At 42.2% G+C, this 12793-nt stretch overlaps 2 protein-coding genes across 2 annotated transcripts; both read left to right on the top strand.

Annotated features, from left to right (window-relative positions):
* Positions 1–6: 6 nt before the first annotated feature.
* On the top strand, positions 7–303 carry N7495_003915 (uncharacterized protein; the record flags this gene model as incomplete). The annotated part of the gene is made up of 1 exon (XM_057206566.1): positions 7–303. One exon carries the CDS (start codon positions 7–9, stop codon positions 301–303), a length of 297 nt encoding a protein of 98 aa, XP_057064246.1.
* Positions 304–4117: 3814 nt separating this feature from the next.
* On the top strand, positions 4118–5197 carry N7495_003916 (putative C2H2 finger domain protein; the record flags this gene model as incomplete). Its single annotated transcript, XM_057206567.1, has 4 exons — positions 4118–4171; positions 4229–4420; positions 4475–4554; positions 4606–5197. The coding sequence occupies 4 exons, from the start codon at positions 4118–4120 to the stop codon at positions 5195–5197; spliced, it is 918 nt and encodes a 305-aa protein (XP_057064247.1).
* Between the last annotated feature and the right edge of the window lie 7596 nt (positions 5198–12793).

The following is a 12793-nucleotide window of genomic DNA, read 5'->3' on the forward strand; positions in this document are numbered from 1 at the left end:
TATACGATGCACATGTGTCAAGCAGCTATAACTCGATTTGGTGCACCTTCTCACTATCGCATGCCCAGCCATTACAAATCCATAAATGTCATATTCTCCGAAGGGGAAATCCGAGAAGAGCAATACGAGAACAAAGAATCTCCCCACCTAGTGAACAGAAGCATACATGCTTATGCCTACCCGACTGCCGAGCCGATAGTGCAGACAAGCCACGCTGTGAACGAAATCGACAATGATCAGAAGACCTGGCTGATGGTGCAGCAGTACAGACACAAGTTATTTATCATCAATAAGCAGAGCTAACAACTTTCAAACTATTCCATCACGTGGGATCCTCTCACATCATACCATGAGCACATGGCGCTTTTTAGCGTGGATATTATTAGCAAAAATTTGTCGTCTGGATATAGATATCGGAATTCCTGTTAGAGTTAGTAGGGGAAATGATAACTCTGTGATTCCTGTGGACTTCGACCTTGCAAGCCCGACAGGGCTGAGAGCGGGGGATATCGGTAAGGAGTTGAGGTGAGCGTATCAAGTTGGGTTGTGGCGCCCGTTAGATTAGGTAGGATTATTTTGATTCGACTATTACCTTCCAGCTTATTTTATTATTTGTTCTTACTCGGAGGTCCAACCCCGTTCTGGATGGTAATCTGTGGCTTCTTGTGAGGTACGGATATCCTAACTAGTATCTACTCCGGAGATCGTAAGGGGATTGGAGTATGGGTACTCCGTAAATTTAATGAGATATTACCTACGTGTATCTAGGTATGATTATTTCCCTTCAGCCCCAAGCCTTGAAAGTCTCCGGCCACGCTAGCAGACACACACATTCAGTGGCACACATGCACATCAGATGTACGAAGTACCTGTTTTGGCTCCAATGAAGGGGTTTTATCTTGACCGACTCTTTTTTAATGCGGCACGGGCGACTAGACCCGTTGCTGGTTGGTTAGTTGCCGATAAAGGAGGGACTGACAAAGGGAAAACAAGAGTTTCAATGACGGCACTAGACAGGAGAGAGAATAGAATATCTTCTGGTTTTTGAATCCATGGTCCTTATTGCACTGTACAGTATTATGACCAGCCAGTTATCGTCCTGCTTTAGTTCTCGGTGGTTTTCTCCGTTTATTTCAAATATTCTCTGCAAATCACATGGTTGGACTCGAAGCTGTGAGGCTGTGTAAATGATGAGTGCTGGATGGCCAATACTCCAAGACTTTCAAAGTAGTTTTTGTCTTTCCTGAAATAAGCAATGCATCGAGGTCGTGGTTACCGAGCTCGGAATCAAAATGCTTGCCCTAATTCATTCCTCGCCCGGATCTCAGGTACATTCAAAATCAACCAACCAAGTTCCTGAATTTTCTGTTCATCCTTCTCCTTGCTTTTTGCATTTCACCAGGGGTGAAGTTAAGCATTGCGGGTATAAAGTGCACGGCCGTAATAAGCTGGTCTCCACTGTTCCGAGCCGATTCTCCTAGCAGATACTGAATCAGCCATACAGTTGCATTGGTAGAATTGCGGGGTAGGAACAAGCAAATCACCTACAATACTCCAAGGACTACCCTAGGTACGGAGTAGAAAGGGATGGAATCAAATAGAAAAGGTTGAGTGCGGACGACAGCAGTATGAAAAGCCAATATCAGCTCCAGTCTCCTTTCTTTTTCTCTCTTTGCTTCCTGTCAGCTCCACTCGGATAATTTTCCCCCTTCAATGAGAGTAAGTTGTATCGATCCAGTGACCAGGTTGATGGGTAAAATGAGTCATGATTATGTCTCTTTTTCTTTGTATGGCTATGTTACCGGAGTCCTCCGTATAGAGTTAGCCATGGAGCCACAACTTAAAGAATGGTGGCGCCGCACTATTTACCGTATACAACCCCAGCCCTTCATGAAGAATTGTGAAGCATCTGTAGACGGAATTCTTTGCCGTTGAATTAAAAGCTACTGCTGATACGATGGACCCACTCGGATGTGTTTCATGCCGTGTTTACATGGCATCTTTATTTTATCTATCATTTCTCTTCCAATGTTTCTCCAGGGCTATTGCTTTTCTTCTTTTTGCTTTTCCAAGCTTGCCTTGTTATTGAATATATTTTTTTGCTTTCCTTCTGAAGAATAATATGCAGGAGCACTCCGTTATTGTGGAAACATCCCTGATAATTCCCCATTACGTTATGGAGTTCGTAGTACTACTATGTAAGGATGAATTGCATCAGATGCTTTCCACCTACGGAATAATTGCAGCCGCCACAGCCTGTGAGCCAGGCAAAGGTCCACTAGACTAGACCGAAAGCTTGTCATTGGATTGGAGCATACTAGAATCCCTGCCTCAGGTCAGACATGGTACGGATGCATGATGCATGATACCTAACCTTGGAAGCTCTTGAAGAGAAGTATACCAAAGTACAGTGACGTCTCGAAATCTACCAGTACCTAGGTACCTTTGTTACAATTACTCCGTACACCCCTTTTAGTTATGCTTTAGTAACTGAATACTTCTTAATTTTGCTTTTTCTGGCCGTACAGACGGATTTCTTTCGGTTCCAGCTTCATCGATAAGGTTGATCAGAACGCGCTCCTAGCGTAGTCTAAGCCTGGTGGAGTCGCCACGTTTAGGAACAAGCAGCCTCCACTTATGATCATGCAGACATTTTCCGATATGTCGATCGGGGCTTGTTTAGGGGGAATGAGAAGCAAGCCGTTGACATCGTTGTTCGCCCGTGGCCAACCGAGTCCCGACAATAACTGGGGTTTTCGAACGCCACAGTAATAGGCCAAGATGGATTTTCTCCCTATCCTGTCCGACTATCGGAAATTTCTTTGACTAGGCCCCCCGAGAAGAAGGGGGAAAAAGAGGGAAAAAAGAGGAAAAAAGGATTCCATCTCCAGGGGTCAACCTACAAGAAAGAGACATGAGCCAAACAAGCACTTTCTTTTTCCAATAGGAAGCTTTGATTTGATGAATATGAATATACGGTGAAGAGACCTTGAGACCCAAGGGATTGGTATACTTACGAATCAGGAGGAGAGTTTATGATAGTCGGGTTACTTGAGACTCAGAATCTGACGAGTATCAATTTGGCTTATCTCGATATTAAGGCGATGTTAACTGTACTACCAACCCCTGGGCTGTTTCAGATGATAGTAGTCCCTACAGCCCTGCCCAGGGAGATAATGCGGAATAGGCATACGAATATACGAATACTTTAGAGGAAGGGTAGGGTATCACAATTTAACTGGTCTACTTTGAGAGTATCGAACATGTGGAAATCAATTTTAATTTCCACTTATATATTTCTTATTTCTCGTTTCTTTTTTTCTCATTTGTTTTCCCCCGAAGATTCACAGAAAGCCCACATTTGATATCCCTTGCTGCCCATATGCCTATAAACGTGACTAAGAGAATAGTAGAAGAGTATAGATTCTGTAATATAAGTGGTGTTGAAGTGGATTCCCCGGTATTTAAATACATTACGTGTACAAACTTTAATACCTCGTATCCCCACGCACTTGTCTATATGTGTGGGTCTTGCATGGAACCAGGTAGTCTGGACTCTTTTTTATCTCTTTATTTTAATTATTATTTTTTTTACTTGTGGGGGTTGCTTTTGAAATCTAATTAATTAAAAATTATAGGTTCGGTTGCCAACCTATCTATGTGAACCTATCAGCTTCTTCTTCTAAAAATACGTTATTTACACAGTTCCGAAGTGGTACTATAGTAGTAGGGTAATGAGTAGTGTGTACTGTGTACTAGAAATAATTATTAATGTAATAATAGTAATTAAAAATGCTAATGTACGGTCCCATCCGACGCCGTTTATTTCCATTTGCCCAGAAACCAACATAGTATGACTTGAGGCCCCCCTCTCTTCTCTCTTCTCCTCCTCTTTCCCCCTCTTTTCAACTCGATCCTTTTCTCTTTTAAATATCTCTTATTATGCCCCGGGTTCATCATAAAATTCCGGCTTCTATTAATCCGACTTGACAAGGTCTATCCCCGACTTTGTTTATTTTGCGCCCTATGCCATCTTTTTCTTTCTCACTCCCTCTTATCTCCACGCCTTGACTTTGCGACCCGCTTCTCCCCACAACTTGAGAGCTCAGAGCTCGCGATGGCTCCTGGCAGTGGACGCGATTTCAATTGCTCCTGGGAAAATTGTGGCAAAGTAGGCTTGGTTTCTTCCTGGTGTATCTGTCGTCATTACTCTAACCTCATCTCTTAGTCCTTTAATCGCAAGTCTGATCTCTGCCGTCATTTTCGCATCCACACCAATGAGCGACCTTACCACTGCACCGTCAAGGATTGCAATAAAAGCTTCATTCAGCGCAGCGCCTTGACTGTACACTCGCGGACTCATACTGGCGAAAAACCGCATGTCTGTGACCACGAGGGTTGCGAAAAGGCTTTCTCAGATGTAATTACACCACAACGTCACCAAAATATCGATCATTATTAACGCCTCTAATAGTCATCCAGTCTAGCTCGCCATCGCAGAATCCACACGGGCAAACGTCCTTACATTTGTCAAGAACCTGCTTGTGAAAGAAGGTACGAATATCAAAACCCCAATTCAGTGTAAAGCAGAACTCATCATAATAGCTTCTGTCGCAAAACCACTCTCACAAAACATCAACACCGCTCCCACCCACCTGGATCTTTAACCCGAACACATTCAGAAGATGCGACTTCAGAACACTCGTACCAGCACCGGCCCTCGACGGTATCGATCCCGAGTGGTGATCAGTACCTCCTCGCCCAGCAACCCTACTACCCGCAATCGGCGACACCAAACCATGAATTCTATTCACCCCAGAGTGTGCAGATGGGGGTGCCCGTACACGATCCTTCCACTCCGACGATCGTGACCTCCCCGATCCAGGTGACCATGCCTCATGCGCAACACCAACACCAGCACCCACAGACCATTCCGCAACAGCAGCAGCAATATCTCCAGATGATTCAGCAGCAACAGCAACAGCAACAGCAGCAGCAGCAACGTTACCATCAAATACCTCGCACGAACTACCTCCCGGAATATCACCAGCCCCAGCAACCTTACCCGGGCCATCAGATGCCAGATGGACAGCCAGTCATAGTGGGATACAATCCTAATTTTCAGTATAAGCCCCCAACCACCCGGATTTTGAATCAACCGGAGGGCACTGACTGGGGTTTTTTGGGCGTAGGCTAGAAGGAGACACTGCATAGATGGAGTTTGTTCTGGTTTTGGAAGAAATCTGTGTGAGCTTGATGCCCCGTCACGACTTTTCTATGTTTCCGATTCCCCGATTATTTTTCTACACGACCTTGACCTTGATTCTTCGGTAAACCATTGAACATTCGCATATCTGATCTGACCATGATTCTGATTCTGATACTGATACTGATACTGATACTGATTATTTTATTCCGATGTTTTGGTCCCCTTGTTGCCTTTGGTATGCGTTCCCCGGCTACTGATACTGGGAGCTTTTTATTTTCATCTATGGATTCCCCCCTTATGAATTCTGGTATGTTAATTTGATCATTTTGAAAAGGAGACGGAATGGCGTTTATGCTAGGATTTCATTTTCACTCTCATATGAACTAGTTTATCTCAAGCATTTCCTGTTAATAGTTTCATAAAGCCAACTGCATCTTCGGGCTATTTCTAGCCGATGTCATTTTTGAAATGATTGGTTTACGAGGTATTTCTTTTTGCACTTGCAGCCGCATTTGCATTTGCACTTATGTTTGATATTATGTGGGAGGATATTCGATATCTAAAGTAAAGAGAAAGTCCAAAGATATTCGCCCCCCGGACCAAGAATGATGATCATGTACATAATTGCATAGTACAGTTAACTTAGTGGCTTGATGGCCCCATCATAGCCCCATCCTAGCCCCATCCTAGCCTCATCCTAACCCCATTCTAGCCCCCCCCCCCCCCCCCCCCCCCCCCCCATCTACTTACTACAGCTTACATACTTCCCAACTGCCCGAAAAGCACAACGCAAGTCCACACGCCTTGCGATTCGGCAGCATATGATTCGTGCGCGCTCGCATCCTTTTTTATTATTTCTTGCTTTCTTTCTCGATCACTATTCTTAACTGTACAGCTTTCGCCACTCCATTGAATTCGAATTCCAGTGGAGTGTTCTGATGCGAAGTATCAAATTACCTGAATTTCCTGGCCGTCGATTCGTGGGAATGTCAGAAGCGTACTATTGAGTCAAGCCACGTCCTTAAGTCTCACGTCAGGTTGGTTTGCAAGCGAAGTTTGGATGAGAAGCACCACTATAGGGCGCTAGTATGAAACCGCGCGACAATATTCCAGGGAATTCCAAATCGATAATCACAATGCTTGTGATCTCGGTTTCCAGGTGAAAAGTGTTCCATTCTAGGTACCTAGGCATGGAACTCTTGGCGCTAGATGCGAGGCGAGGTCTATCACACTTGAATATTTGAGGCGTTGTATCAGCTGCTGCCAAGATTCGCTTATTCTCTTACATAAAGCGTGCATATCACTTAACTAATCCATTGCGTGAGGGATATGGAGGAATGAGAAATGATGATTCGGGCTTTGCTTTGCATTTGCAACCCGTTATCAGCCTTGGAAAATCCGTAGATCCCAGCTAGCTTTGGAGAGTAACAGGGGTCTAGTGCCTATTTATCCCCCATTTCTAGTTAGGTACTGGAGATCAGCATTGTTGATTCTTTTTTTTTTTTTTTTTTTTTTCCCTCAGGCTTCATATATTCCAGTACCCGGTCCGGAGACCGACAAGGCCTGAAGTACATTGTGGAGATTAACAAGGATTATCGGCGCGCAGCATTCTAATGTTTGAAGGTATAGTGCCTCGATGTAGGTGATGAGGAAAAAGCTGGAAGAGGGGAAATACCTAAACATCGGATGATCCGGCTTGGATTCTGTATCCCTTGTATGAAGTACTCCGTACATGGACGAGAAACATGGATGGTGGGCCAAACTGGGCTACTGACTACGTAAGTGGATGCATGGCGTTATACATGGGCACCTTGTTGTGTTCGGATACTTTTCCGTTTGCCGTATTTTGGGGGAATTATGGAATCAAATGGACTTTTTAAAGAGTGAGATCTTGAAATAGCTATAGTCTTCGTTTTTTGTTCGTGAGGCTGATATAGAGATGGATATTGGGGGGATTCCCCACATTGGCGGTTTATAGGAGAGGCCTGAGCTTCACCATGTTGCGGGGTTTCTATAGATATTGTGACATCGAAGAAAATGTTTACCGGAAAATAGCATACCTAAGTGGTTAGGTGATTTGAAATAAGGTGGTATTTGTTGATCATAAGTCAATCAAGGAAATCGTGAGATTTTGAAGATCATCTGCAGAGTCAAGCGCTTAGAAAGTGCTAAGCGAGATCAAATATTGAAAGGGAAAGTGGTAGCAAGACTCAAATGTTTAATCTATAATTCCTTTCTCAACCATGGTTCAGATCAAGGTTCCCACTGTGGAGTAATACTCAATACAAACATAGGTACTACTTTGTACTTTGATATTCTATTTTGTTTCCTTCAGCTTTGCCCCCCCTTTACTATTCCGTATACTCTCTAACTCATCTTTCCACTACTGGAATATGCCAAGCCATTGTTAACGCCCAAGCGAAGCGAATCCCTGTTATGGGATTAGATTCGTCTTTAGCAAAGGTACATGCAGTAGTGCGATTCACTAAAACATCCTGATAGGTCAGCACTTCTCTGCCACAACGGAGTAGGCTGAAAGTGGAATAGTCCCAGTTCTAGTTTCAGTTCCAGGTCCAGTTCCAGTACTCCGTACTACCCATTCTGTACGGAGTAAACGGTTCTGCACAGTATATTATTGCCACTGCCGATAGTAGGTTGATGTTTGAAAAATGATTTAGCTGTCGACCTTGAGACTGCCTTGCAGGGCTCGGGATACTGCTTGCTCATTCCTAAACTGGAAAGACAGGACTCGAGAATTGCAAGAATGCAGATCACGATCTCTTAAGTATTTAGTATTTTGATGCTGGACGTAGGGCATAGAGTTCCATCTCAAGTCTTGTTCCACCAGGTAGTCACACAGCATATAGATAGCGGTATGGCATCTAGCCGTTCTAAAAGCCTAATTCCGTTGAAGTTTGAGAATCATCATGCAGTATGTAAGGGGATCAAGACATGGCATATGGAGAGTCTTTGGTCTTCACTTTCTGACCTGTGCCACATGGATAGTGGGCTTGAATAACCACTCTAGTACAAATGGCAGATCAAAGTACGGACTAGATCATGAGTAAATGTATCATCAATCCTTTCGCTCATTTTAGTGTGGAAATACTAAGTAAGAACGAAGGACAAAGGATTGAAGGATTCCTTCGAGAAAACACTATGCACTCACGGTTCCAACTATTGATCCCGCGAGCCTGCGCCTTATATGGGCTGAGCACTAGATGAGAGATCTGGATTTCGTTATTGATGGGAGTTCACTCCTACCTTGAATCTGCATTGAGATGATATCTTAAGAATCTTGAAATAGAAACTAAGTATTCCCAAAGTACCTATGTAGTAGATTTCCTTTCCCAGTTCTTGGCTTTCCCCTTCTGTTTTAGTGCTCAGTGCTTGCCGCTTTTTGCTCACTGAGTAGAGCTCAGTACGCCACGAACGCCAAGAGCAAGTCAGTGACCGTTATGTAATCATGCGAACGCCGTCACTGAGCGTCACCTGATCGTACCTGATCATCATCTGATCATCACCTGAGTAATCACTGTGCAATATCTGAGCGATCTGATTCGCTCACTGAGCAGGCACTGAGGAGCTGAATAAGCCACCTCAATAAACTGCGACACGCTAGCTCTATTAGATTTCACCATTAAATTTCACCGTTGCCCCACCAACAAAAGAGGTTCCAAAAAGAACAATAGCCATTTCTCCTGGGAGTCTCATATTGGCTTAGTGGCGACTCGCAGTGGGTTTCCTTGAGTATTTTATTGGTCCATCATATTTTGGACTTTATTTGCTCTTAGGATCTTAAGTGTTTACAAAAGAAATCATCTATGTGTGTTTGTCGTGATTCGCTGGTATAATATTATTTAATTTTAGCTGACACAAATACTCCTAGGAGCTACGTTCCTGCTCCTAGGATTCCACTTTCGCTGACATTCATATCGGTCTGTCTTATCTGTGAAAAGGTAGATTATAGATCGATTCCACTGAATAGCCCTCTCATGGCGAGGCTGTTTATGCATGACAGATTTAGACACAAGCTTCTACAAACCAACGAAATAACGAATATAGTACTGTAATTGATCTATTTGTAGTGATATATTCTATGTGAGTCATATTTCACTGAAGATTTAAATTGATAAATTTGGAATCAAGAGCCGAGACTTGATTGAATGCTTTTCGGTAATTAAATGATAACCCAGGTTATTCCTGAATGTTCGGCTTCGTATTTAATACGGAAGCGTAATATTTCTTCTTGTAAGATAGTTACGAGTCCCGTAATCTACCTTGCACAGCCACCTTTTATTACAGCTAAGCCATAATACTTGGCGAGTTCAAAATTTCATTCATACCTAATATAGGTATGTAACATTACACTCCTAGGAGCGCAATGTTGAAGTCAAAGTTGCTAGGAGCAACTATTCTGGCGGTCCTGGGAACGCTAATGAGCTAAACTTGGTAGGTTGTCTTGTATGACGAATTAATTTTCTCAAAAAACATCTTCTATCTATAAAAGGGGCTGGTCATTCTCTTCCATCTTATTATATATGTATTGTACACCCCATCCGTATATCATAGCAACTGATGATTTATCTACTAAGAAACACTTTGAAAAACTGTGAGGAAGTTTAGGTATGATTTGCCTTTGAGAAGAAAACCCCGATTGCTCAAATTCTTTTGAAATATCCAAATTTTAGAGATTCTGTATTGCTAACGTCATATTATTTAGATACTTGGCCCTAGTCATCATAGTAGATGCTATGGATATGTCTCCTTCATTAGGAACAAAATTAAACTCTATGGAGTCTATTACAATGACAGACGATGGCTCTCATGCAGATACCGAGCCTATGAGCACCTAGGAGTTTTTTCAGGATTTCAATACTGGAGATATTCCTACTTCAAAAGACATGAACATAAACCCATCTTTGACCTCTATCCTCCTGCCAATCTATTCTGGCCTTCAAGACAAACATCCGTCAGAATCATATAAGCTCGGTAACAAGGAAGAAACATTTTCAAATGTAAAACTTTACATCATTGATAGCAAAGAAGGTACGTTTCAATATCTAATTTACTATATATAATAAAGTGATACTGAACGGCAATTTGAGAATGGCTCTCTTAATAAAACCCATTTTTTCAGCCTCGACCAAAGACAGTGGTAATCATGCGAAGCACAGAAGAAATTCAATACCCGCCCGACATGAAATATCGCATCCATCAACTAAAGAAAACAATAAGAAACTATCCTCTATTAGCTATAGAGAAGGCTCGAAAAAGCGCAAGAGGAAAGGCGCGGAAGTTGACGAAAAGATCGAATTGAGGCGATTAAAGCGCCTAAGGGAGAAAGCAAAGAGGTAAATCAACAGAAACTGTCCCATGTAATTCTGTTCAGCTTTTTCTAAAAACTGATAGTTAAATCACCGGGAGTTTTAAGGTTATGGAGATCAACGGTGTTTTGAGACGCCATACCTCGGTGAGTTCCCGGTTATTATGAGTTTGCATTGGGCAGCATTATTTTTCTAACCTTTTACTCTTTTTTAATATCTCTAGAGCTATCCTTTCTAAATCGAGCACAATGAAAGCTAAAAGGCGTAGTGTTGGGTATCGCATACTGGTTTTCGTCTATTTGAGAACTGAACTTCCCGTTTTTATAGAAGCTAGCACTTCTCATCCAACCAACCAACTCAGCAATAACACATCATTCATATTGCTTTATCTAGGACAAAACCTTTCAAATTGTGGAAGGTGTTGTGATAATGAATCCATTCATTCTAGAGGAGTGTTGCTTGGTGTTCAAAACGCGAGGTTTCCGAAGTCGTTTGGTTGTTGAAAAGCGTTGATGTCGATTAAGGAAAACAAACAGCTGGAGTCAAAGGCCCAAGGATTATAGAAGTTCTCCAAATCAAACATCTAAGGTAAAAGCGTTTAAAGCGAATGGACTTATTCAATGTACATCAGAAAGGCACTTATCGAGAAAGGATTGACAGTAAAGAGATCGTTCATGGTGACAGCGTTTGAACAAGTAGAGCGTGTACTAGGAATAATTTTTAGAATTGAGGGGAGCGTTGAGCCGAGTTGTATGTTTAAACAGCGATGGCGTTGAAACAAGAAAAATTTGCTTAAACGTTCTTGGTTAAACTTCTTTGTTTTATAACATTCATTTAAACGCTCTTATTGAGATGCCATTTTTGAACTATCTTGGCAAATAAGATAGAGCATGGCTAGACAGCACGGTTAAATCAAGCAATTATAAGCATGAAAATATAAGCTTTTTGTTTAGAAAACAACTGAACAAAAACTCTTGAGCGAAGATTTGTTAACAAAAACGTTCAAATGAGAGCAACTAAACAAGAAGTTATAAGTGTTTAGATGAGAAACTTGATAAATAGAACGCTTTAGAATAAAGCTCTTTAAAAGTGCTGAGCTCGGGGGGGGGGATTGAAAAGCTTGTAAATCGCTAGTTTTGAGGGGGTCGTAATGATGGGGCTTTCTCCTGTTCAAGAGCGCTGAAGAAGAAATATATCACTATTTCCCTCGATCTTTCACCTAAGAGTCACCAAGGATAGCGTTGAAACCAGAAGACTTTTGGTCCAAGAAGATTTATTTAGAATCGCTCTGAGACGCTGGATCGGGTTATTGAAAATCAATAGTGTGTATATCACTATATTTCAATCTACTAAAACGCAAATATCATCATGGTTTCCGAAATATCTAAGATATCCACTTGGCTTCTAGATAGCTCACTTCCTGCAAAGTATGGTATTGCTACTGCTGCCTTGGCAATCATATGGTGCATTTGTCGTCTTGGACAATTATGTCTGGTTGGGTTGATGAAGCTCTCGCAGCTCTTCCCTTGGAGAAGGATCATACGTGCTCTAATGCCAGCTCCATTACGGCTTTTAGATATCCCTTCATGTTTGAAAGCGGCGATTGTCGTCATCTTCTTTATCGTAAATATCATCATACTATGCTTCTCAGCTAATTTAATAGCTGAAGTGCAGAAAAGAGCCGGCTGTCTCGCTGTGATCCATCTCATTCCCCTATGCTTAGGCTCCACCTTTAGTCTAATATCTCATATCTATAAGGTTCATCGGGATAATATTAAATAGTCCCATCGATGGATAGGCAGGATTTGTCTGATTCACTGCCTATTGCATGGCATAATTTTGACCGGACTCGGCTGTATGGCTATTCCAATCTCTGAATCTATTTTAGCAGCAATTGTGGTAAGTTGCTAAAGTCTTCTTTTAGGTCTTGCATCAGGATCTAAACCGCTCATAGTTTTAATCTAGGCTGCCGTCAGTTTGCTAGCAATATTTCCGACAACCATTTCTGTGATCTTTCGGCGCCATCCATAATTGATGCTGAAAATCTATTATATATTTGGGGCTATTAGAATTTCACTATTGGTATTCCACCTATAGTAGAGCCACTCGGCTTATCTATGGGCTATGATCAGTGGTGTTGGTTGTTGGGTCATATGGAGTTGTCTTCTCCTAATCCAACAGATGTGGAAACATCACTTATGGAAGAATATCCAGCTTCAAGCTCGAGCGAGATCATCTGATCAACTTTTATGGCTGG

Source organism: Penicillium taxi (genome assembly GCF_028828555.1).
Source record: "Penicillium taxi strain IBT 34144 chromosome Unknown utg000003l_segment0_segment0, whole genome shotgun sequence".
Taxonomy (NCBI): domain Eukaryota; kingdom Fungi; phylum Ascomycota; class Eurotiomycetes; order Eurotiales; family Aspergillaceae; genus Penicillium; species Penicillium taxi.